This window comes from Colius striatus, chromosome 24 (assembly GCF_028858725.1).
Source record: "Colius striatus isolate bColStr4 chromosome 24, bColStr4.1.hap1, whole genome shotgun sequence".
Classification (NCBI taxonomy): domain Eukaryota; kingdom Metazoa; phylum Chordata; class Aves; order Coliiformes; family Coliidae; genus Colius; species Colius striatus.
The window spans coordinates 6,283,792-6,311,019 of NC_084782.1; the positions used below are offsets into that span (position 1 = coordinate 6,283,792).

Consider the following 27,228-nt stretch of genomic DNA (forward strand, 5'->3'; position numbering starts at 1 on the left):
TCCGGCTGGGCCGAGCGCTTGATTGGGCAGCGCGGGCGGGGGCGGGGCGCGGCGCGGCGGCTGCGCGGGGGACGCGGCGGGGAGGGACGGGCCGGGAATTATTTTTATTTCTTTGTTTCCCGGGGAAAAAAAAAAAAGAAATTAAAAAAAGCCCGTTGCGAGGGAACCCCCCGCGGGGGCGGATGCTGCTGCCGTGACCGGAGCGGGCCGGGGCAGCGCGGGGCCGGGGCGCGCGGCGGGGCCGGCCGGGCCGGGCCGGGCCGGAGGCGGCCGGGAGGATGAAGCGGCGGAGCGCAGACTGCAGCAAGCTGCGGCGTCCGCTCAAGCGGAACCGCATCACCGAGGGCATCTACGGCAGGTACCGAGCGGCCGCTGAGGGGGCGGCGGGGAGAGGGGGTTGGGGGGAACGCGCCGCCCCGGTCCTCTCGCGCCCCCGTCCCCTCAACGGCGTCCCGCCGCCCCGCCCCTGTCAGCGGGGGCCGCGCGCGACATGGCGCCCCGTCTCCCCTCAGGCGCTGCCCCGCCCCGCGGCCTGCTCGTGCCTCCGCCAGGCCGGGCCGGCCCCTCCGCCGCCCCCTTGCCCGCTGCCGGTGCCATCGGGGCCGGGGGAGGGCGCGAGGTGTGGGGGCAGCTGCTGGCCAAGGTCCTGTCGGCGCTGCCTGGAGGAAGCGGTGAGGAGCCGGTGGGAACCTCCGCGCTCCCCCTCCCAGGCTTCGCACCGTGCGGTGGGAAGGGGGGTCTCGGCGCCCCAGGGGAGGTTTCCCGAGTGGGTTCTCGCGGCTGGGCTTTGCCAGAGGCGCTAAACCCGCGAGCCGCGCGCTGCGGCGGTTCGACAGCGGCAGCGTGGTGGAGCAGCGGGCTGGCAGCTGGACTGCTGGCTTTTGGCGGGCAGCTGCCTCGTGGGCTAAAACTAACAAACTTGGTTTTCTTGGGTGGTGAAGGTGCCTGAGCAGTGGCCTCTGCAGTGGAAGCACGTGAGGGCAGTAGGTGTAGCAGCGTGGGATGCGAGCAGGAACTTGTGTGGGTCATGTCTGGAGGAGGGATGGATGGCCTTGCAGGGGTGAAAACGCAGTGGGTATCTGAATTGCTTCTGACCTAAAAAAATGAGAGAGGAAACTGTAGTGAAATGAGGGCCACGCTCCTAGGCACAGGATGTACCTGCTTCGTGCTTTGGAATAAAGGATGCTTTCCAGGTGTTTAAGTGCAGAACCTGCCACAACACAGATTCCTAAACATTTTGCTTATTGTAATTGCATTTTAAAGAGTATTTTAGAGTCCAGCCCTCTTGAGTATCTAATGCAAAATTTTGTATGCAATACAAATTACGTGTTTCGGAATAAAGAGGAGTTTGGTTTAGTGAGGAGGGAAAGATGGCTCTTGAAAGTTACAGTAATGTCCCATTTCTGTTTCTATTTCAGTTGAGATTTATCTGTGCAGTGAGTGGGACTTCAGCAAACTCATATAATGCAATGTTAGCTTTGCATAAGGGAAACACTAGATCAGGAGTTCTGACCACGACAAAAATTTCATGATATCCTGCATATCCTAGTTATAGTGAATCTCTAGGTGAGAGCAGAGAGTATCTTGTTGGTTTAAACTTGTGGGGTTTTGAGAAAAAAAAAGTGCTTGGAATGTTAAAGAAAAAACATCCATTTGTTAGAAACAAGTACTTAAGATGATTAGTCTTTGGAAGTAATTCAAAATCATGTGCTCTCCATTACCTTTGAAGTGACTGGCTGGAAAGGTGAGGTGAGAGAAGGAAGGAAAAGCAGAAAAATACGAGAACACCAGAAGATGAGTGTGTTCAGCATGTAGAGCTGTTGTAGTTGTGTGATAAGCTGAGAGAGACATCTGGCTTCTCATACTAACTTCTTCTGGAATGCTGTAGTTCAGAAGCAGGACTTTTAGCCGTTTTTCTATGTGGTGTTTTGATAAAGTGGAAGTAGTCAGGGACTTCAAAGTACTGCCCACAGAAAGAAAAGATAAACTAGTGTGAAGGCTCACCTCTTTGGAAATCTAACCAGAGAGAAGTGCTTCTGGGTGGACTGGGGCTCGTGTTTCTTTTACCACCTATCTCCATTTTTTTTCTCTTTGCCCCCCAAAATTCAAAGGGATTACATAGAGATAGCTTCTGATATAACTATAGATTTATAAATTCTTGTAATTACTGTACTTATTTACTCAGCTTATCTTAATTGTCACCATCAGCTTACACAAACCCAGTAAATACAGCTATCAGTAGGTAGAATCATAGTGTTATAAGCACAGCAGCTAGGCTGAACAAACAACATGATTAAGATACTTAACTCTTGTAGGCTTTTTGTTTGCTTTTTAAATTAAGACCAATCTTCCCATCTTTGTTCTGCTCCAACCTTTCAAGGCCCAGCTGTTGATAACAGACACATGTGAGCTTAACTGAGAGCTGCAAAGCTGAAAAGTTTGGGAGCAGCTGAATCAATGAATTGGTCTGCAGTAAAACTGGTGGCAATATTCGAAGCAAATGCTAAGAAGCAATAGAAAAATACTTTCTAGTCCCAGAACAGTTAGAAATGCAAAATCCTGCTTTGCATTGAAAAATGTGAATAGCCTGTCTTCATGAATGGTTGTTTCTTTTTTTTGCAAGCTTCTGCAGTATCCTTTTGGATAAATTGATCTAAGGATTCACAGCCTTTTTTAATTTGAAATTTTACAGTTGTAGTTTTTTAAAGTCCTTTCCCCAACATTCACCACCTAAATTTAAATGGATTGTTTGACCCTTTCAAAGTTACTCCTGACCAGTTTTCACCCCTGCCCCTTCCACACCAAATTTTCAACAGCTGCCCTCCCTATGCTTCTTTAGACTGCTTTTTCCATTCTCCTGTTTTAACTTTTGTCTGCTTTCTGCCTTTTGTCCCCTTTCAGTTCAATTTTACTCCCCATCTACACCTCTACCGTACTTCACTCAGGCTGTGTACAAGCACTGTGTAACGTGATGTGCCGGCACAGCCATTAGCAGCTTTGCTCCTATGTGCTGTAGCTGGAGCCTTGGGTGCCAGTGGGGTGCAGTATCACGGCTTCAAGGGAATATCACTACCTGTACTCTGAAAAACCTGATGAATCCCAACCTAATATTATGTACAAGCACAATAAAGACTTGTGTTATTTAGAAGTATCTGCAGAAAGAACTTTAATATAATTGAAACATAACTGTGCTTTCAATGGCTCTCCAAAACCAGCAAATAGTGAGAACTGAGAAGTCTCTTTTTATTTCCACAGTGTGTGTTCAGAACTTTGCCTTTTCACTTTTTAAGCTATCCATTGTCATTGTTTTACAATGCTTGAGTGATTAATATCTTATACCTTTGACAGTCTGCATGCATTAAAACCTTAATTGTTAATTAAAGTATTCATTGCAGCTTGTCATCAGTTAAGCAATTAAAGTTTACTTGTTACTGCTTGTTTCTAAGTCTTCCGAGTCCTCATCCTTGATCTATTTTAAAATCCTTCAGCATTATTGCTGATACTGCTTGTTTTGGCTCTGAGTCATATTGGCACTTGCTACCAATTTTGTAGCTGGTGAAGTTTCAAGATTAATTCCACGTGTTATTGGCTTAACTTGTGCTGTCACATCAGCTGTCTTACGCTATGCATCATGGATTTCCTGACAATAGTCCTTAAACACTGTGTGTTCTTTTAGAATTTGGATTTTTTAATGCTTACAGATATGTTGCCCTTTATCACAGGCATTACCTGGGCTGACAGCCAAGTGAATGCCTGGGAGGATGTGTATGTGTCTGCAATCTCCACGTGGTTACTGAGATACCCACTGCTGGCATATGATGCCCCGGGCATCTTGTACTGGGCAGCATTGTAATACCACAGTCCCTTTGCTAAGTTGTTCTGTGTGCCACCTAACTTCTGATATGGCTTCTTTCAGAGGACTTGATTTTTTACTCTTCTGAAAACCTTATAAACTGTCAGGAAGAACAGTTACTAACTCCAGAAATGCAGCATTTTTTTAGGCTGATTCTTTGTTGTGGTTTTGTTGTTTGGATTTTTTAAAATCCATAATAATTCTTCTTACTGAATTAGTCTTGCATTTTTTTTCATAAGCTTCCTATACAGGGAAAAACATTTTCTTCACAACCTGCCCTGGAGGTCTGTTACAAACCAGCAGCACTACTTTTTATGACTTTAACTTAAATTCAGGTCTCAAATCTGATTTAGCTTACATTTAAATGTGTTCTACAATGTCAACCCAAATGGTACACATAATTTTGTTTCCCTCTGCCAGTGAATTTCATTCCCTTCACGCTGCAGTTCCTCTGGTTTTATTTGATGTGTTCTGGACTCTGTTGTGTTCAGCTGAATTACCATAGAGAGCTAACAGTGACTCTTGTCTTAGTACTACAATACTGATTGCCTGCAGTTCAGCAGTCTGTTACACATCCAGAATTACTGCAACAGTTTTCTAATTTGTCTTCTGTTACTTACATTTCCATAGTTCAGTGATTGATGTATTCTATGTCACATCAAGACACTGCATAAGTAGTCAAGGAGGTTTCCTAGGGTTCTTCACCCATCTCTTCCTTTTCAAAAAATTAGTTGGCTAGTATTTCATATGATACTTTCTAATATGCAGACCACATCCCAGAAGTGATGTTTTCTCTCTTGCGTGCTTGGTGGGCGCATTCTGTACTACTTTCTTTGTCCACTAGTAATAATCTTATGTGTATATTTGTATGTTTACATATGTAAAGCTCTTATTTTAAAATATCTCCAGCGCTACTTCTGCAGCATCTCTGATATTCTGTCTGACACTTGATGGGTAAGCTTGAGATGGTAGTGGTTGACTATTTGGTAATTTCACAGGCATGCTAAACTTCACCTTTCTAAAGCCCACCTGTACATTTGGTGTCCTGCCAGCCTCAAGATGCCTTCCAATCTATTGTCTGATGTGAGTCAGACTACGAAGTGAAACATGCCGTCACTTCTCTTACGAATTCACTACCCAGCCTTTGAGACTTGCTGATAGTAGTGGATTAGAATAGAGGCTTAATTTGGTACCAGTTTCCATTTGGGATGTGTAATGGGTTTTTTCCTAGTGGTGGGTTGGTTTTTTTTTTTGGTAATGTTTTTACAAGCTTCTGTGGGGCAGTAAAAAGAAAACAAAACAAAGAGCATGAGGAGAAAAAAAAAAGAGATGGCATCTGGCACTTGAGGGGAGGAGGAGAAAGAATAAGGAGGAAAATTATTTGTTTGAAGATTCAAAGGGGGAGCACAACTCCTGGTGAGTTACAAATAAATCTTTACATTCAGTATATGTTAGCAATCAATTGGCCTCTCACAGAATTTGCAGCACTGTAATCACTGCTACTTCCTGGTTAGTACCCTGCTTTTCTCAGGAATGTGTCCATCCTTCCCCCTCTGCTTGTATTGCTCTGCAATATTACATACCATATGCTGGTTTTATAGGGAAATGCCTGTCCTCCTTAAACCTCTAGCAGGTCACTGAAGTGAGATTTTTTTTGATACGTGTCAGAAAATTGGATAACCCAGGTTTTAGGTATTTATCTACAAGCTTCCCCTGTATTGAGAACAAACTCAGAATTATAATGGACATCATGGAATATAGTTGAGCCTTTCTAATATCCAGAGGTTAGAAAGCACTTCTGCTTCCTATGTTATTTCTGTATTATCTCTGGATGAGGATACTGACGCAGCAGCTATCAAGACTGGAGAAATGTGTGGATGTGCCCAGAAAGATCAATGATTATCAGAGGTTCCCAGACACCAAATGGCCGGTGCTGGATTCCGAAAGAGCGCCAGTTGTCTCTGCTATAGGATGAGTGATTTGACAGGGAGGCACAGCGGGGACAGAGACTAGATAACAATCTAAAGGCACTCAGGGAAGAAGGATGTCTGGAAGGAGTCAAGGCCTTGAAGAGCAAAGGTGAAGTGAAAGTGGCTAGTACAGAGAAAGGGAGGAGGGCCATCTCTAAATTTTGTTAGTCATTTCATTCATGGGATCTTATTTGAACAGTCTTTTTATGAAGCAAAAGAGTGGAAGAGTGATTAGCTTTTCAAACAAGAGGTCTTCTAGCCTGGTTTTCTTTGGGGTTTAACTCTTGCTGGACACTTTTTTCAGCTATTGCTAATTTAAGTGTTCATGGAAGAGCTATGTGTTCACTAAGCACAGTCGTGTAAATTAACTGATAAGTGTGTGCTTGCCAGGAGGAGCAAAGTTGGGTGTGCAGCATACCTTTATGAAAAAAAGGGAAGCTGAGTTTCACCTTTCTTTCTTTCTCCTATAAAGACTCATTGCTACTTGCAGCCTGCAGTGTGTGGCAGAGACACCACAGCTCGTTGTAACCCAGTGATGTACATAACTGAGGCAGTGTGAAAGCTCAAAACTGGTCCATTTAGAGGAGGAAGCTGTCATCTTTAGGCTGCTACCTGTATCAATTTGGTGCAATGTTTAGTTATGGACTACAGTCTCTTACTCTGCAGTCCTGCATGCTTGAATTGGACGGGGACAGAGAATCATGATGTAAAAAAAAACCCCAAAAACGATTGCGTATCTTTAAAGTGCTTCATAGAAGTGCATGTAGCATGTGAACTTGTGCAGCTGAATACATACGTAGAATGTATTACACAACAGTGAACTCTGCTGAGGCCAATTGAAGTGAATGAAGTTTTTTTATGAAAAGAGATAACTGCTTTGTGTCTTAGTCTTGTACTCATTAAATTCTTAATTGCTTTTGAGTCCTTCAAATGACTGAGAAGTAGGCTTTTCAGTATTGTTGGGAGAACCTTATTACAAATGTTGTATTGTTACAATTCCACTTTAAAAGGTGGTAAATGTCACCATGGCCTTTGGATTGATATGAATTTAATATTACAAATCACTGTAATGACTGTATTACAGAACTCCTATTCAGCAAATGCTTTAACTTAGATTGGCACTTAACAGTTGAAAGGTACTAGTTCTGACAACTCTAATTTGCTAGGAAAAATGTAATCTCTTTATGGATTTCAGTGGCAGAAAAATAAACTTTAACCCAGAAGAAAGTGCCTACACAACACATCTGCTTTTCTAGCTAAATAGACAGAATAACAATTGCTTATGTGTGATGCCTTTATATATTTTCTCATTGTCCCATTATGTTATGTCACAGTGAAAACCTGGGCATCGGACTGATGGGGGGGACGGGACTGATCACATACAGTGAGAAAGCTAAGCAAAAACTCTTCCAATGGGGAAGCTGTAAGCCTAGGGCAGCTGACAAGGGTCGCTTTCAAGGATGTGCAATTTATGTTTGATTCACAAGATATCAGAGCATTTTCCCTGTCGTGTGGTTTGTAAGCTGATCTCTTGTGGCAAGTAATGTGAGTGATAATTGGATGAGCAGTTTAAAACCTCTGATGGTAGGTGACAGTTTTCAAAGAAGTTTTGTATTTCTCTGAGTTCTCTAAAGCTCTGAAGTACTTCCTAAAAAAGCTACACATCCATGAGCAGCATAGAAACTTGACCCGACCTGGCACTGGACATGCCAACTCCTGGTGACTTAACAGTAATCATTCTAGGGCAAAGTTCTGCTGGTTTGGATGTCAGTATGATAGAGGAGAAAAAAGTTACTAAAAGGAAAAACTGCCCTCGATTTTAAAAATGAAAACTGTGTTTTAAAACCCCACTATCTTTATAACCCAATATAGTGCAGCAAGATATTTGCATTTTGGGGAACTAGAGTGACACACTAGATTTCTGGGTGCTGGCTTTTGGGGGGAAAGGGGTTCTACTACTTTCTTTTTAGCAGAATGGGTTGGGCTGAGCCTTCAAGTGCCTCCTGTGTGTGTTAGGTATGATCAAAAATTATTTTAAGCTCTGTAGCTAAGAAGGATCATCAGCAGTTCAAAATGCAGGATTATGAGTAAGGCAATATGGCTTTGAAATAATAATAAAGAGAACTCGGGCTGTCTAGTCTCAGGTCTCCCATGCCTCCATTTTAATTGATGCGTTTACTCTAACGTGGATGTTTTCAAATATAACTCTTAACTCCGTATCAAAACAGTCTTCCTAAGTGCTATAGTTATAGGCTCAAAATATATCTCAATTTGTTGGTGTTGCGGTTTGTGTTAGATGTGGAAAAACATCTGCAATCTGAGAAAAGGGAATACAGAAATTTCTGAGCTTCAAGTACATGAGTGCAGACTAGGGGAGAAGCATTTCAGCCACAACAGGATACCTGTTGGCAAGATCTCACTTTGTAAAGCACACTGCAAAGCTAAAGGGAGGTGATTGCTGAATGTCTTGTAAGAGCATCTAGCCTTCTGTTTCTTTACTGCTTAAAAAACTAATGCAGTTAATTAGATTGTAATTAGATCAGGCCTGATTTTAATGTAATAATAAAGTTACTGATTTTGTGAAATTATTTTTATGACTTATCTGAATTATAGTTGTCTATAGCTTTTATTCCTGAACTTTTAATCTTTTAAGTATCTCTATTGGAAATTCTGACCTGAAATTACCTTTTGTGTGTGTGTGTGTTTTTGTTTGTTTGTTTCCACAGTACTTTTCTGTATCTAAAGTTCCTGGTAGTGTGGGCCCTAGTACTGCTGGCAGATTTTGTCCTGGAGTTCAGATTTGAGTATCTGTGGCCATTCTGGCTCTTCATCAGGAGTGTTTATGATTCCTTCAGATATCAGGGCTTGGTAAGTAGAACAGCAAATTCCTGTTCCTTTGTATGGAAATCCTGCAAAGTTTCAGGGCATATTCCATGTTATACAACTAACTTAATGGTGTTGATGATCATTTTCACAAGAGGAGGAATTTTCAAGCAACTAGGTGACCTAGGCTAAGGTCTTTTATCTCTGCCTATTATATTTGGGGCAAGGGGAAGTGAAATATAGTATTCCTGACATTAGTGAATTGGATTAGATCCCTATATAACAGGGTTTTCTTTAAAATAAAATGGAAGCACCTGCCTGTAGATAGTTATTATTCTTTCAGAGAGTAAATTATGTTACTGGTTGTTTTATTTTCCCCAGAAGGAAAGTATGGTCATGATAATACTATATCAACAACGTAAATTACAGTCTTCAAACAAAATGATGAGGAATAAGTATAGCTATTTGGAGACTTGTTGGAAGAATGCATGGGCATAAATTCTTGAGTTGCACCAGATCTCTTAACTAAGTTTCTACTTTCACTGCAAGACTGCACCATTTCTTTGCCCTGATTATTAGCACCACTTGTGTTTTTTCTGTTGAAATCATTGTGGTGACACCATTGATAAACTGGCAATATTTGCTGGAATAAACCAAACTCTTCTATCTCCCCACCCCTCCTCTCTTTTAGGCCTTTTCAGTATTTTTTGTTTGTGTAGCATTCACATCGAATATAATATGTCTGCTCTTCATACCAATACAATGGCTGTTTTTTGCTGCCAGCACATATGTTTGGGTACAGTATGTTTGGCACACAGGTAAGTCAGAATTCTTTCTTTATGACCTACTGATTTAAATTTATATCTTACAACTTTAGTAACACGAAGAAGCCATGTTACCACATTTGTTTAGGTTTGTTTTAACAAATCCATGGGTTCTGGGGCAGCAGCTGGATTTGATGGAGGTGGTTTAGGTTGCATGATGACTAATACATGACATGGCTTATTTACATGTCTTTTTATCAAAAAAATTTAGGACTAAAACTTGATTTTTTTTTTTTTTTTTTTTTTTTTTTTGAGGTAACTTTTCACTACTAAAGTCCCTGGGATTTGAGGCTTTTGTAATATTTCAGGTTAGACTTGTAATCAGATCACAAAAATTTGCAGGATAGTGTGGATCGTTTCTGAGCTTAGTGGTGAAAGCAGTCATCTTTCTGACACGTTAGTCATTGGTAATAATGACAACGTGGGAGCTAATGGCAGGTACTGTGAACCAGTTGCTGCCCAATTTAAAATATGCAGAAAATCAGGAGTTATTTTTAGGAATATTTAATATGTTAAAGTGTTATCTGAAGTTGTTCTCAGTGTTAATGTTTAGAAAACCCTAAAGGAAAAAACTGATGGGACAATTTTTACTGTAGCTATTAAGCTTGTTTAATATTTTAATTCATGCAACTTTAGGGATTATTCTCTTTAAATGCTCATCAAAGTTGATGGCAACTTGCTCTTTTTTCTGGAAGTTATGATCTTTTTAGGTGATGTGCCTACCCAGCTGACATGCCGAGCCCCTTTAAGCTGCTAGTTTCTGCTATAGGTTTCTCATTTATGCAGAGTGCAGCTATTCCAGAGAGGCCAGAGACAAAAATAAATAACATGAAAGCCTCAAAGTAATGCTCCTTTTAGTTTCAAATTTGAGACATGTTTGCAAATGAGGACACAATATCCTGATGTCAGTGTGTCATTGAGAACATTTTTGTTAAGCTTATGGCATGTAACTGGAATTGATTTGTGGAAGTTTACAGTGGCTGTATTGCAAGCAACAGTGGCATTTTCCTTTGTCCAAGAGGTTTAAGACCTTAGTTTTGATGGGCTGCTATTTTACATTCTCACCAGTAGTGCTGGAAAGATAAATCAATAGAGCATCTTAAAGGTTCCCCTATGTGTAGAGTTCTGAGTTGCAGACTGTTGTCTTCATTACTGTATATGGAGTAACTAGTCCAGTGCTTACTCACTCCTGTTTTCTCAACTGATTTGCTCACTGCTGCTACAAAGATATACCTAACTTGGAGTGAAAGAGTAGTCTAAGCTTACCACTTCTGACTCAAAGATCATAAGCTGTAACATTACCTCATCTTCTGCAGTTTCTTCCATTTGTGTTCCTTCTCTATATAAGGTTTTGTGCCAAGCTATTTCATTGGCTGTGCATCTGTTATTTTTCACTGATGCCTTATAAAAGTAATAAAGCAAGATAAGCAGACAAAAGTTAAGAGTTGATTTAAAACAAAGACATCCTAGGTACTTTATTGTGAAAATGATCCTCTTACACTTTCCTGTATGTCTGAAATCTTCCCTTGGCTTTTGGAATGTTTAAAAATGAAATTTAAAATACCTGTTGCTTGTAATATACTACTAAGGTGCTTCTCTTTTTCTCTTCTCTCAATAGAGAGGGGTGTGTGCTTACCAACAGTATCACTGTGGATACTTTTCGTTTATATTGAAGCAGCCATTAGATTTAAAGATTTAAAAAACTTCCATGTAGACCTTTGTCGCCCATTTGCAGCACACTGGTAAGTGGTGGGGTTTTTTCTTCATTTCAATATTCAGGGCTATTTATTTTGGTCCAGTTCTTTCACACATCTGTCATTAAATATTCCACGAGAGCTGTATGCTGAACATGAACCAAGTACAGCCTTGCTGATGATACAGCTTGTGAGCTGCAGGGAATTTGTAGCCCAAATGTTCTGAGCTTTTCTTGAAAGTTCGTGTCATCCGTTCACAATTTTTTTTATTAAAGTAATTACTAGATAGTAAAAGAAAAAAATAGTGGCTGTTTTGATAATTTATGTATCCTGTTAGGAAAATGTTATTCTTCTATAACAAAGCAGTCCTCTTTTTTCCCCCTTCAACAAGAGATTCTAATGATAATCTTCAGGTTGAAAATAGTGACAGAAAATATAAAATACTACTTATTACACTGCTTCTTTGGAAGTGGTAAGAGTGATTTCAGGCAAAAGACTTAACTGCACAATATCCATATCTGGAAGAAATGTAATGTGCATTGATTTGACTACATTTAAACTCTTTCCTGTTTTTCATGTAGTTACTTGGTCCAGTTCCCTGTGATCCAGTCTCAAATATACTAGACATCTCTCATTTTAATTTATATTGCTAGGTTGTACAATAAATACCTTAAACACCAATTAAATACTATCATAGGTTACAAAAGCACTTTAGGAGCTATAGAGAAAGGTCTTTCTGCTGCTGAATTGGATGCAAACATTTCAGCTTGTCATCAGAGTTTTAGAACTGTAGCTACAGCTGGCTTTACACGGTATTACAAAAGAAACATTGGGAGAGATAATGTCAGATGCATATGCAAATGATTCTTCATTCTGGCAGCTTACTTAGGAATGCAGTGTGCACAGTGCTATTACTGAGCAAAGAATGAAAAGATGGTTAATAGTCACTGGCATCTGGTTTTCCCCTGTAGGATACCTTCAGTGTTTAAAATGCAACTTCACTGGCTTTGTTAAACTTGTAAAACGCAATGCTGGGGGTGAGAAGGGCTCATCCAGCCCAAGCCCCTGCTGCAGCAGATTCCCCTTGATCAAAGGGCACAGGAACTTGTCCAGATGCATTTTGACACCTCTTGAGAAGGACCCTCCACACTCTCCCTGGGCAGCCTGGGCCAGGGCTCTCTCATCCTCACAACAAAGAAGTTTCTCCTTGTGATCAAGTGAAAATGATTTGGTTTTATACAGGGATGTTTGCCCATTGATCGAGTATCCTCATTAATAAATACAGTAGCACGATCTGGTAGCATTTTGTATTGGTTCAGTTGTCACAATTCTTAAATTCCAAACGATGAAGCTGATGTGCAAAACACAATTCCAAAGTTCTGTTACACTTCTGTCATCCCAGTAAAGAAACGGAACTGCCAACCCTGACTGGAAGTGAAATTCTTCCTATCTTACTTGTCAGCAAGATAAGTGGAAGAAGTAAGTTTAGAGAGTAGATGTTTTTTGCTTAGAGCTTCAAGGTCAGCTTCCCAAATGAGGAAATTCCAAAGGCTGTTTGTTGCCCACTCAAGATGTCTTAGTTGTGGCCATCCTTAGCAGGGACAGATGGTGACTGAGGCTTTACCTCTGGGGTCACTTCTAGCTGTAATGGCACTTTGGCTCACAGCCTTGGTCTCTCCCAGGGGTGCAGTAGCCCAAGAGCTGTATGCTCCAGCTCTTGTTAATGCTGTCTGTAACTGTGATTTTTTTTTAACTTGATAAAGAAGTGCCTATATTTTTTTACTGTAGCTTTATTGTAGTAGAGCAAAATAATGTTTTATATATAATTTCCTTTGAGCAATTGTAATCCAGATGTAGTCACAGTTTTATAATGTATTATAATTTATTAATTTGCTAATGTTTTTACATTTTGAATACTATCGTTGCTTTTTTTCCATAGCATTGGCTACCCTGTTGTGACTTTGGGCTTTGGCTTTAAAAGTTACGTCAGCTACAAAATGCGTTTAAGAAAACAAAAAGAAGTGCAGAAAGAGAATGAGTTCTACATGCAGCTTCTCCAGCAAGCTCTGCCCCCGGAACAGCAGATGCTGCAAAGGCAAGAGAGGGAGGCAGAAGAAGGCAAGTTATTACTTAATGTGTTTGCTATTATCTGCTACTAAAAAACAAACCAAGTAATCAAGCCTGCTAAGGAAGAACTTCTGTAGTCGGTGTTGTTTTGATGAAGGTACAGTGAACTTGGAAACAGAAGAGCCAGAAATGAAATTATTTTGGCAGTGATTATTGTGACAGTAGAAATGAATTACGTTCTCTCTGTTTAGTTCTCTATTAGCAACTGCATCAATCTAGTCAGTCAGTGCTCTACGAAGCACTGGTATTTATTATTACATCCCTTGGTTACTGTTTCCTGCCTGTAATGAGAAAAACATCTTAAAATACCATGTGAATTGTGATTCTCTTTTTAGATTAACACTAATAATGATTGTTTTCTGCAGAAATGATTGATATGTACTTAATGATTTTTCTTTGTCACAGTATTGATTGATTTAATGAACTGAGTTGGGTTTTTTTTTTGGTATTGCAGCAGCCAAAGGACTATCTGATATGGATTCCTCAATGCTTTTGCAGCACAATGGAGGCATTCCAGCCAATAAGAAATTATCTGCAACGTTGCCAGAGCTAGAATATAGAGAAAAAGGGAAAGAAAAGGACAAGGATGCTAAGAAACACAACCTTGGAATAAATAACAATATTTTGCAACCTGTAGACTCTAAAATACAAGAAATTGAATATATGGAAAACCATATCAATAGTAAAAGATTAAATAACGATCTTGTAGGAAGTACAGAAAACCTCTTAAAAGAGGACTCATGCACTGCCTCGTCCAAAAATTACAAAAACGTCAGCGGAGTTGTGAACTCCTCTCCTCGCAGTCACAGTGCAACTAATGGGAGCATCCCTTCCTCATCCACTAAAAATGAGAAAAAACAGAAATGTGCTAGCAAGAGCCCAAGCACACATAAGGACTTAATGGAAAATTGTATTCCTAATAACCAGCTAAGCAAACCAGATGCACTGGTAAGGTAAGTTTGATCTGAGCATTGTGTAACAGCCTGATGTACCCTCCCTTCATTCCAGTACATCAGACGTTTATTTTTCCTTAGGAACATGTAACTTATGATCCCATAAAGAAGACAGAATTGTCTAATGATGGAGTAGGAGAACTAGGAACTAGACCCTTTCGGTTCTGTTGCTGATTTTTCCCTCTGATTTGCTATGGAACAAATTGTTTACTTTCTGCCTCAGTATGCAATATTTACCTACCTCACAGGGGTGTTGTGAGGCATCATAAATAGCTTTGACAATGATTTGATAGTGGCCGTGGAAGATGTGGAGAATCATTATTGCAGAGCACATTGAATGTGTTCTTGACAAACTTTCCATGGAGTGACCTTCAGGTCTCCAGAGAATTCACTGGGGTTTGGTGCCTGAACAAGTACTTTATCTTAGTTTTGGACGTTTGTTTTGTTTTGGTGTTTTCCTTGAAATATTTGGATTTTGTTTTAATCTCAGTTCACAAGAATAGATGCAAAGCTTCAGCTGCTACATAACTCCTTAAACTAATAAGTTCAGATTCTTGCTTGCATACCTGCCACCTTAGTGGTTTAAGCACAGGTCACAGGGATTTAATGTAGTTGCCTTGTAAACTGTAAAGCTTGAAAAGGTCAGATCTTTACATATGTTTATCTAAAGTTTAAGTAAGGATGTATTTATGAAATGCAGCTAAGTACTTAGAGCATATAAGTCCTGAGACATACGGTGGTGTCATATGTTACCAGATTAAGTACTTTTAAGAAAGAGATAGTGTGTAACTGTTCAGAAGGGGAGCAGAGATACCTCTAGAACAAAACTGTTGCTCAGTTATGTGCTTTCCTGCCATACCTGGCGTATGTCTCTTTTCCTTTTTCCACATACTGAACAGTCTTTGGCCAACAAGTCCTTGTTGGCCAACTTAATTGGCAGATCGAGTTCACTTTGCCTGCAGATACCTTTTGATAATTGGACTTTGACTCTGGTCTGTCTCTGATGGTTTGTGCTATGTGAATACAATTACTACAATGAGAATATTATTTTTCTTCTCTGCTAATCACTCTGCCAGTGATTGATGCACCTCTGCCAATTAACCATCCAGACTAATTGATACTCAATGTCTGTAGAGAACTTGTACAAAGTGCATAAGAAATTGGCTAATCAGTCTAATCTGTGAATCAAATCCAGCCAAGATTAATGGGATGCAGATGGCTTTGTCTTCATCAAAGCTGCATCTAAACTAACACATACAGGGCTGCTGTATTTGTATATGGCCAGTTCACGTGGGCATCTCTATACTCTTTATATGGTTTATTTGCCCACTGAATAAAATAACAGGTCAGTTCAGCTTTGCTGCAGTTCAAAATATTACTTGCAAGTCTTGAGAAAAGAGAAAGGTAGAATGACCTGCCAGACTCAAGAGTGTTTCATGTAGCTATGGCAAGGAATGAGATTTAAACCCCATATGTTTTAAGTTACACATCAAAATTATGTGCTGTGATGTGAGCTTACACCAGATGGTCATTGTAATTGTCCAGAGCAGGTTTTCTAATGCAGAAGTGAGGATACAACAAACTGACTGTGTCCTTCTACCTCCTCTAACTCACTGGGTAGTGACAGAGTACACATTACTGTACTTGGAATGTGCCTTTGTGCAATGTGGCCTTACTCTGCCCTGAAAGTGAATTTAGCTACTTGAGTCTTTTGTTTGTCGAGTGTTCCTATGTGATGAGTGATATGTGTGGCTGTTGTGCTATAAACTCTTAGAGCTATTTATTGTACACCGATTTCCCTGTGCAGGCAAGTCAAGAGCACTTAAAACACCAATGTCCTGTGTGGTGCTGCTCACAGGTTTTTACAAAAGTAGACTGAAGTAATTCATAAAATCTTGTTTCTCTTCAGATTGAGTATGTAACTCCTCCAGCAATGGAAGCATAAGCTTACCTGACAAACTGGATGGGATGGACAGGAATGGACTTAATTTTTAAAATTCATGGTTTTGGTTTTTTTAACTTGTCAGTTATCTTGTCCCTGGCATTTGTTCTTCATCTGTTCTCCTTCCTGTTACTCATTCGTTATTAAACTTTTTGTGTGCATCACTGCTGTACCCTGAAAAGGGCTGTGTGAAGTTGTGCATTTGTGTACCGACTTTCAGATCAGATCTGCTCAGCTTCCAAATAAAGTTGCTTTTTATGACTCCTTGTCCAGCAGACTCACAGCAGGATGTCAAAACCAAGCTACTTTCCTTTTGTGTTCACAAATTATTTCCCTGAGCTGACTAACCAGTATTAAATGTAAAGTATGCCTTATGACTGCTAGGGACCCGGGACTAACAGGGATTTTTTGAGACAGTAATGACTGGGGTTTTTTGAGAACAGGACAATCTTGCATGTTTGTTAACTTTTTCTTTTAAATGTTTGATATGACGTTTGTATCTGAAAGGGTACTACTAATTCATTTAAGTTTCTATTTTACATATACAGTCTTAGTTTTTTATTTCTGTTCCATCTGGAAAATAATTAGTGAGTATGTGCATAGTTTTCTGGAGAGGAAGTTACTGATCCCCATCACAACAGTAGAGCTAGAGCAGAGGGATGCAAGAAGCTCAAGTAATCTCTTAGGTTTTTCTTCCTACAACAATTGAAATTAATATCTGCCTCTGGTGGATGGTGAAATCTTCTGTTTGTTTGTGAAGCACATTATAATTGAATCTCTGATCTGAGCTGCTTGTTTTCCAACAGTGGTAACTGAGCCAGTGGAGGGACACATTTGGTGTGCACTTCTGAGGTGCAGCAGGTTTTGCTCACATTTTAGGGGCTCAGTGTCTGGAATGAGTCCAAGCTGTCATTGCTTCTGAATTTGTGTATGTTGCATATTACATAGTAATTATCTTGTCCTGCCTCTGGTTATTTGAACCCTTAAAAAAAAAAAAAAATACAACCCAAAACTCCCAAGAACCATGAAACCAAAAAAATCACACACAAACCTGGCAGTGGAACTTGGCAAATCTGTTTGTATCCGTAAAGGTCTTACCTTTGGCACATGAGGTGTTGAAACAAGCTGTCTTGTGTACTAATTATTCTCAGAGATAATGATGACATCTTCTGGAAAATGGGCTAAGAAAAATATTTGTGAAGCAAGGGCTGATCTACCACATCTTATTTTACTTTTTTAAAATGTTAAGGTTTTAATTTAAATTTCTGTTCATTTGATGCTAATTTTTGTACATCTTCTGTGGCAGGATTGGTGTCCTAAGAGTCACTGCTGCTTCTTCCGTATCCCCCCCTGCCTGAACTGGCATTAGTGTACCAGAAGGCTTTCTGCTGTTAGCTGCAGTCAGGAAGATGGTCAGTCTTTACAGTATGCAATATGATAAGAGCAGAGGAAAGTATAGAATAAAAAAGCAGAAGAATTGGGAATGTAAATCTCAGAGACTGTCTTTCTAGCAGACCATTTTCAAGCCACTGTCAACATAATATGTGGACTGTTCAAAAACAGAATGATCTTTTGAAATGCCAGATACTTGGATCAAATTTGTGTAGGAGAAAAATAAGTAACTCTGCTTTCTCTCGGTGGATTACTGTCTTTGTGGTACTGAAAAATGCTCTGAGGAACTGCTAGTAACAGCACGTTAGTTACTGCAGACGAAGCTCAATGCTGCAGGGTCACAGTGGCTACTTCAAAGAAAGAGGTTCACTGCGGCAGATGCTTACGCCAACAGATTGGTCTGGAACAGAACAAAGGAAAAAATGAGTCCCTTAGAAAAGCATCTGAGTGCCTTCTGGGTCTTTTAAAACTTTAATTTTTATATAACTTGTGTTTAATTTGTGTGCAGTTGCCAGGTGATTGTGGAATTGCATTAACCAGGCAAACAAAGCAACAAGCCTAGGTTCTGGGCTGGTGTCAGTGAGTTGTGTTTAAGATTATTCATCAGTCTTCCTTGAAGCATTTGGAAACTACTCAGTCTTGGAGGTGATTACAGATTCATTCTCTTCATCAGTGACATCAGGAATGGTAGTGCTGAGAAAATACGTAAATCTACGTTTATGCTAATGATAAGCTGGAAGAAATTGGCCATGGTGGTATAAACAGCAAAATGTCATAATCTGCAACTAAACCCTCATTTTAAAAACAGTTATGTGCCAAAATGGCTTGTAGTTTGTGCTATACCTTCTAGAACTCAAGTTTTCTTCACCTCCTCTTTGTAAATGTCTTTTCCAATAAGCCTGGAAATAAGAGACTTCAGCAGAAAATGAAATGGTCGAAAGAATCATAATAAAAGAAAAAATGCTGTCTTATTGGGTCATTTGTCATTGTAACAGTAGCACAGACTGTTATGGGGGGAAAACTCCACGCACTAATCTGTGCTCGTATGACATTGTATTGGTTTACCTTGATGATGTGCTTTCATTTTAGAAAGAGGGCAACAGAAAGGGTGTTCTTAATCTCCTCGTATTTCTATGAAAATGATGGATGACCTCTCTGTGTACAGAGCTTTGAATTCTTGTGCCACAGGTGAAATTTCTAGGCTGAAAATTTTTGACTGGACTTTATGAGATGGTTAGGAAGATGGGTATACAGCAGAGGAGGCAAGGAGTACGTGGCACGTTTTTTTTTTTTATGAAGCTGTATCTCCAGCTAATTGTGGCAGGCCTGGGAGAGAAACCATAAAGGAAACATTTGTTCCTTGTGTTATGATGGATTATTAGCTTCCTAACTAATTTTAGCTAGTAAGGACCATTTATTTGCTCTATAAATTGCAGAAAATGTTTGCTCTGATGTTTCAAGCTGTCGCAAACACTACAGCATAATGAAAAAGAGTAGTTACATTCTGGTAAAATCTTCCTTTAAAACTTCTTTTTAAGTCCATTGACAGATAAATTTCTAATGGTTTGTCAGGCATTGATTTGAAAGAGATTCATTTTCTTTGCATTTTAATTCTCTTCTGCCTCTTTGGAATTGCACTACTATAATTGATTACTCACTGTATATAGATTGGTCATATTTTACATTCTGACTGCTTAAATTAGGTCATCTGTACTGATAGGAGTGATTGTTTCACAACAATAAAACCTCTTAACTGCATGATGGTCTGAAAAATGAAGATGTGTAGAAGTACTGGAATCCTTTGGTTAGACTAAGTTGAACCTGTTAAGTTGGCACTCTCACTCCTCCTCCTATTGTGAGCTGATTTGTGGTGCCTTATAAATGAGAAAGCCTTTGGTTTTGGTGGATCCACAAGGTATATAGTTCCCACTTTGTACCTGCTAGCGGTCTCTAAGAAAAAGAACTTCCTCTCTGCAGTGTTTAGTGAATGAAGGGTTGCAGACAGAGCACCAGCTGCTCATGGGCAGCAATATTCTATCAGTACGTGGTCTGCCTGTATGTGTTTTAGCAGTGTGACTACTGTTTTTTCATAAACAGTGGAAGAACCCAGAGTTTAATCAATTCTTGTCAACTTAAATCCTGACTTACTTGAGATTTGCTGTGAAATTTATAATTGACAGCAAGTCAGTTTCATTTTTTCTGTGAAAGTTACCCAAAGTTTTCTGTGAGCCTTCAGGGTAAAAGGGTGAATATTTGATGCTCGGAGTGTCTTTGAAAAGTTAAGGCAGAAAGGGTATCCACGAGGTTTTAGTGGAAAGGACATCTTTGAGGCTTTAGCTCTGTGTTCAGGCAGAATTTGAATGCTGTATTAGGAGTGTGCAACACTTCTGATCCTGAGTCTCACAAATCTCGTGTACATAGCTCTGTTTGGATACTCTTACCTTGGCTGAATGAAAAGAAAGGCTGTGATTTGTGGCCTCGTATTTCCTCCCGGTTTGGAAAGTAGGCATCCTTTCAGGTCACGTTTGTGTGCACTCTACAAATCATGCAGGTTTCATCTTTCTTCACAGTCTAGACCAGCCCTGTGAGAACTGCAGGTGTAGAGCACTCATTGAAACCAGAAGGAGTGCTATGAACCACATGGCTTATGAAGTTTGAACTAATGTCAATATTCTGCTGCCAAAAATACAAATGCAGCTTGTCCTGTGCTTGTCCATCGATTCTTTTTGTAACTTTAGGAAATAAAAACATCTTAATCTCTTTTATGAACTTTTAAATCAATAACTAAGGGAGCAAGTGAGGATTATGTGTGAGTGACTGAGAGTCATTTTTGCTTTAAGTATGTAACAGTGATTGTGCAAAATGGTTAATTATTCCTCTACAATGTGTTATTATTTGAAGAATCATTAATCTTATTTTGAAAATGTGGGGGAAAATTGAAGTTGAGCAGAACCTCTCATTAGAAACTTGGGGTTTTATTTAACCAGTTTTGATAAAAATATTTTAATTAATAAGCTTGCATGAATCTTCAAGAGCTTTCTAAAGCTACAATTAAGTGTATAGCAGATGGTCTCTGTTCAGGAGCAATTAAGACTAAATTTACTGACTCCTGAACTGTGGATGACTTAACACATACTCTTTATTCAACATGCACATCATGTACTTCAAGAAAAAAAAAAAACTTTAGGTGAGAATTCAGCAGTATGTTCTATAACTCAGCTATAACTAACAAATGAGACTCAAAAGTTGTTGAGGAAAGAAAAATTTGTTCATATATGCACTTGTCCTTGTTTACAACTTCTCAGACTTACCTATTTCACTCCTGCTTGAAGAGGAAGAATATAATTCCATAGGGTTTGTTTTACAACTCAGTAGTGCATGGAGGAAAACAAAATTCCTGTGGGAGATTATGAAGTGTGTGTATAGCCATACATAGAGCTATATATATATATAGAGTTATATAAAACATTATTATTTATCAAGGATAGACGTAATTTCTGAGAGCTGATTATTTTAAGTATGAAGGGTCTGGGGGGTTGGCAGATGGTGTCATGTTTACTCTGCTTATATAATGTGCTTGAATATTTGGGTAACTGGGGAAAAAAAGGTTGACATTCTCTTTTAAAATTATCTCTCTTAGGTTGGAACAAGATATTAAAAAGTTAAAGGCTGACCTGCAAGCGAGCAGGCAGATTGAGCAGGAGCTACGCAGTCAGATCAGTTCTCTGACTAACACAGAGCGGGGAATTCGATCTGAGATCGGACAGCTCCGGCAGGAAAACGAGCTGCTTCAGAACAAGTATGTGTCTCTGCAGGGCTGTGTGAATTAGTTGCTGATGGCTGTAGTCTGGTAAAGGAGAAATATTATTATGTTAAGACTCTACAAAATTTGAGGCACTTCTCTGCAAATCCTGTAAGATTCATTTGGGACCATTGACAGCAATTTATTTTCAGTAAGTAAAATCATCTGTTAAATCCTGTACCTGTTACCTTCCAGATTACACAATGCTGTACAAATGAAACAAAAAGACAAACAAATGATCAGCCAGTTGGAGAAGAAACTAAAGGCAGAGCAGGAGGCACGAGCCTTTGTAGAAAAACAATTAATGGAAGAAAAGAAAAGAAAGAAGTTAGAGGAAGCAACTGCTGCACGTGCTGTCGCATTTGCTGCTGCTACAAGGTACTTTGTTCTATTCCAGAAGCAAGCTCAGCTCCAGAAAATTACTGAAATGCAGCTGTTGCTACTGAAAGGTGTTTTATGGAGGATTTGAGGAGGCCCTTTTCACTCTTCTGTATGTAAAGGAGTAGTCTGTATTTGGGGTTTTTTTGGTTTCATTTTGTTTGTTTTTTCTCTTTATTTGTAGTAAGAGGTTGGACTTTGTTGAGGCACTGGTAGGTCTGGGAGAGATGTACCCTGCATGGGTCAGAGTGCTGGGAACATCAGCTTTCGTGTGGGGGCTGACTCCAGGATTCATACAACAGCTTTGGCCAAAATCCTGTCTTGATCTCTCATTGTCTTGAAAGTTTTTTGCTCTAGCCAATGACTAGCAGTGCTCAGTGCAGTGGTGTTTTGGCAGTAACATAGGTGGGATGTGTGGTTGACTTTAATCTGCAGCACTCCAAATGTATTAAGAAGTATTATTTCTGCTTTTCTCTTTTCCATATTTCTTAAATATTACAAATTCCTTAGTACTTGAGGCATAACATTGAGTAACTTTTTGCAGCTTTTTGCATCATTGCTGTGAGGGAAATTCTCTTGCTGGAAAGAACAAAGTTAGCTTCCTCTTTTTATCCTTCACTATTTATATTAATTTCCACGTTACGAACAGTTCAGGAATGACAGCCTCTTATTTCATCTTCTCTTTAATGGTTTTTTTTTCTGCAGAGGAGAATGTACTGAAACTTTACGAAATCGTATCCGAGAGCTGGAGACAGAGTGCAAGAAGCTAACAATTGATATAAAGCTGAAAGAAGATCAGATACGAGAACTAGAAATTAAAGTTCAGGTAACAAAAAAGCACCAGAGGCTTAGATCAGCATCAGAAATGAGCGCTTTCAGCCTTCTGACTATGGTGGATCTACATAAGAGACAATCAACACCTTCAGGAATTACATTCTTCAGATGTCTCTCTTCATGTCTTGCATCAAGCTTTGTAAGAATGTAGGCATGAGAGAGTTTAATAGTCTCAGCTGCACACCAGTCAGTTGTTTAAATCATTAGGTTTTTTTCCCTGAACCAACGGTCTGGTTACACTGAGAATATAATCCTGTCAACAACATTTTCTGTCTAAAGTGAGGAGCTTGCCGTGCCGGTCTATATCATCAATTTCATTGCTGGCAAGTAAGATTGCTTACTCAATGCAGTCTTAATCACTGGCCAGACTGGCTTTTTTTATTGAAAGTACTTGAATATTGAAAGTACATTGTGTTAGACTTGTAGCAGACATATTGTCTGGCATGTTAGAGTTTAAGAGCTCAAATGTGTGAGTTGAAGTTGACCTTATTCTTTTAAAATGTCTGTTCTTAAAGATGTACTCAGTCTGTCAACTGAAAATTTGTATTTTTAATGTCTTGTGGTTTTTAGACACTCTTCAAAATCCCCACAGTGTTATTCTGAACTTGTTTCCAAATAACATATGCAGCTTTGTTGTTCCTGGGTTTAGCAGACCCTTGAAAAAAAGTGGGGTTTATCAATGGAGAATAATGTGAGCGTGGCTTTCAAATAAGTAAAACCAACTGTAATCCAGCTTTTAAACTTTCTTAGCATCTTCAAACTGTTAGAGCAGCTTTTTGTTACAAGCATTGACATTTCCCCCATTATTTCTTCATTTAGAAGTATAAAACCTTTTGTTTTTAATGTATAGTACTTCCTCTTTTTTTCCGTAGTCAAACTGTTAATTCATTCTTCCCAGCAACAAGGTGCCTGTCTTGTGTTCAGAATACTTGCTCCCTCCTTTTTTCCTTTCTAAATGTCTGGGTTTGTAGCACTATGTGGGGAGTATTTTGAGCTAAAGTCCCTCTCATCAGACAATTGAAAGAATTTAAAAGGCTGATTTAGTATCATCTCAAACTGTCTAGCAAGAGATCAGTCTGTGTTCTACCCATTTTGCTTGTGGCAAACGTTTCCATGTTCCCCAGCTTGGCTGAGAGTACTGTGCAGCTGCTTAGCTGGCCCTTGGCAGTGGTGAGGAGAGTTTCTGGGTGTAGGGTCTTGATTTGGATGATAGAGACTGAGAAGCAGAGTAAATGGTACTTGCTCACCATACTAATTCCGCTTTGTACAATATGGCTTTAATCACTTTTTTGATGGCCATGTATAATTACTAGAGGTAATATTACAATGTCCTTAATTAACCATCATTTTAATTTTACAGTATTAATACCAAGCCCAGTGGTGTGTTGTGGGGAAGGGAAAGATTTGTCAGTGTATCTTACATGTAAAGTTGATGAGAGTAACATTTGTCTTAATTACTCCTACAGGAACTGCGGAAGTACAAGGAAAATGAGAAGGATACGGAGGTGTTAATGTCAGCACTTTCAGCCATGCAGGATAAAACACAGCACTTAGAGAACAGCCTGAGTGCAGAGACAAGAATCAAGCTGGATCTGTTCTCTGCATTAGGAGATGCAAAACGGCAGCTTGAGATTGCCCAAGGTAATGTGGATTAGTTGAATTTAACATGTAGTACTGACTGAAACTGAAAATACAGCAGAAAGAATATCTTATCTTTTTATTTTGGGGTGAGCTACAGCCCCCACTCAGGATTTCAGCTTTCAGTAGCTTTTTGTCTTTCACACCTTTGTGAATGTGAGCCTAAGAATCCATCCGATCAGCTGACCTAATTTCCCTAAGCTATCAAGCCGAAGACAATAAATATCAAGATGGGCATTTAAGTTAATTTATGATGATTTTCTACATTTTTATAAACCATTACCTTAAAGCTGGAGAGCTAGAAGATAAAATAATAGTTACTGTATATAAAGCCCTTATCAGAATTCAAGGGCTACCAGGATATAATATTTTGATACTCATGAAGTAAACAACCACCTAAACATGTGGGGGAAAAAAGTTAATCCAACCTGTTTTAAGCTTCCCACTGGTGGACACTGGTGTCCGTGTTGGGCTGGGGCTGCAGCCACCAGAGGGAGTGTGAAGCCAGCGTAAAACCCTCTCCAGCTTTTGTTCAGCTGTGCAAACCGTGAAGCAAAATTTGGTATCTGATGTATTTCCTTACAGAAATTGGTTTGGTTGCAGGAAAATTTTATTAGAGTGAGAAGTTTGTGTCATTTTGTTGGTGTTTATGTAGTTTCATAAATTGCTGTGGTGCTGTTGTGCACAAAGGGGGCTTAGAAAAATAGTGAGGACAGGTTTGAAAATAAACTGACACATTTAATGAGCAAACACTTGTGCTCCTGTGAGGTGCTTGTAAAATGTGAACGGAAAAGTGCACGCAAAAGCTGACTCACAAAAGTAGTGTTTTGGTGTGGTGCAGCTGTGAATCCAAACATTGCAGAATCCGAAGGAAGTGCAATGTCCAGTTGGGTTGCATGGTAACTGGAGGTAATTAAACATAGTTTATCAACACAAAACAGGGGTTGTGTGCGCTGATCTTATGCTCATATCATGTTAGTGTCTTCTGGGTGTTTCGCTTCAACGGGTCTTATCATTGAACAGTTGGTGGAGGGTGAAAACATGCTGTTGGTTCTAAGTGATGTCATTTGCTGTTTTCAGGGCAAATAATTCAAAAAGATCAGGAAATCAAGGACCTAAAACAGAAGATTGCAGAAGTAATGGCAGTAATGCCCAGCATAACATACACTGCAGCCACCAGCACTCTGAGTCCTGTTTCCCCACATTACTCTTCCAAATTTGTGGAGACCAGCCCTTCTGGACTTGATCCCAATGCCTCTGTTTATCAGCCCTTGAAGAAATGAATGCCAATTTTCTTTTTGCCCAGTAATTTTGTCATGCTGAAGGCATCACACAGGAGTGTCTCTTGCAGTCAAGATGAAATTGTATTGTGTGAGACTGTATTTGTTGTCATTTAAAACAGGATAAAAGAACATCTGGATTGACTAGAACTGCCCATCAGTTTTTCTTGTAAATTTTTAGAGAACCTCACAGAACTTTTGCAATTTATTTTCCTTGGCCAATGCATTAAAAACAATTCTTGGTTTTCAAGTAGCCAATTTTGCCTTTTTATGTACTCTTGCATGGTTTCCTCTTGAAAAACACAGGGCTTTGCTTGATTTTGAACCCTTTCTTCTTTTTTTTAATAATCAAGTTGAATTTGCAGATTCATTCAGAAATAGTGAGGAAAACCTTTTTGTTTTTACAGTGAAAGGGTTAAATAATCCAACAAAGCTTTGATTTATAGATGTATTAAATACAAATATGTGATGTTGCAGAAGATAATTTGATTACCCCTCAAAGGACCAAACAAATTTCAGGGGCATTGTTTAAGGGAAAGAATAAGAGAATAGATGATGATGTGACGGTGGTTGTTGTGTGAAATATTTATATTCCCATCGGTGTTTTTAGTCATTGAGAATTGCTAACAGTCTTGTTCACAGTGCCTTGGGAAAAGACATTTCAAGAGGAAACTTGATAGTTTAAACTATTTTTTTCCCCCTTCACTGTCATCTAGCTTATATATCAAGCTCATTACAGAGTCTACTGCAGATTGTACATGGTAATTTGGATGTTCATTATAAAGCAAGGTTACATCTTCTGTTTATTTTGGTATAAACTCAGCAGTGTTCTGTAACTTGCCTTGATTATACTGCATCGTGGAAGGCACAATATTAACACAGGAAGCGTTATTGTGAAGGCGGAACTGTGCAATGTACTGTATTCAAGAGACTGTAAAGCTGGCTAATAAAAGCTGCAGTTCTGGGTTTTTTATTTTATTCAGCTGTGATTTACACTTTATATCACCTTGTGTTTGACAGTCTAAATGGAGCTGAATATTTTTCAGCTGTTGTGCCAAGGGGTTTTTAAGGAAACTCATAAATTGCACAAAGATTTAAGTTGAAATGTATGCTCTACATTGATAGAAAGCATTTGCACTGGCAACCTCTGAAGTGTTTCAGATGTTTGGGGGATGGGACAGGAGGGGTAGGAAGCAACATCGTATTGGAAACTAGCAGAACTACAAACCCAGCGTTACGATTTTGCAAACATGCAGTGGACTCTGGAAGGACAAAGTTCTTCTTAAAAGGAAATTCAAAAGTTTCCTGTTAATTGGCATGTATCCCTCATTAAAAAAAGGAATTGAGTAGGACATGGAAGTCAGTAGACGTATTAAAGTTTCATTATTTTAATCACAGGTATTATTTTGGGATAAAACTTCTAGCTTTAGCCAGGTGTGCATGTTGCTGCCATTTGCATTTTGAATCATCTTGTGTAATTGTCACCATAAAAGTGTTACTCAGAAATGTCACAGGTTTTTCATCTTTGTGCAAAACATGAGATATTGTCACTGACTTTTTGTGTTGAGGTTCCCCCATTTGGCTGCCTACTTGGGCACAATTTTTGTTCAATACTTGGTCTTGGCTGCATTCTTTTTTTCTGTGGGGTTTAAAAAGAATAAACATCTTCTTTCAGATAAAGAATTTTTTTCCTTTTTAACTGAGCTGGTTGAGCCTGG

At 39.4% G+C, this 27,228-nt stretch overlaps 1 protein-coding gene across 1 annotated transcript; it reads left to right on the forward strand.

Moving 5' to 3' along the window:
- The first annotated feature begins 63 nt into the window (after window positions 1-63).
- Window positions 64-26,488, forward strand: MACO1 (macoilin 1). The gene is made up of 11 exons (XM_062014406.1): window positions 64-358; window positions 8,550-8,691; window positions 9,338-9,464; window positions 11,089-11,212; window positions 13,104-13,282; window positions 13,746-14,244; window positions 21,219-21,377; window positions 21,576-21,758; window positions 22,464-22,584; window positions 24,059-24,233; window positions 25,311-26,488. Exons 1-11 carry the CDS (start codon window positions 279-281, stop codon window positions 25,511-25,513), a joined length of 1,992 nt encoding a protein of 663 aa, XP_061870390.1. The 5' UTR covers window positions 64-278; the 3' UTR covers window positions 25,514-26,488.
- The last annotated feature ends 740 nt before the right edge of the window (window positions 26,489-27,228 follow it).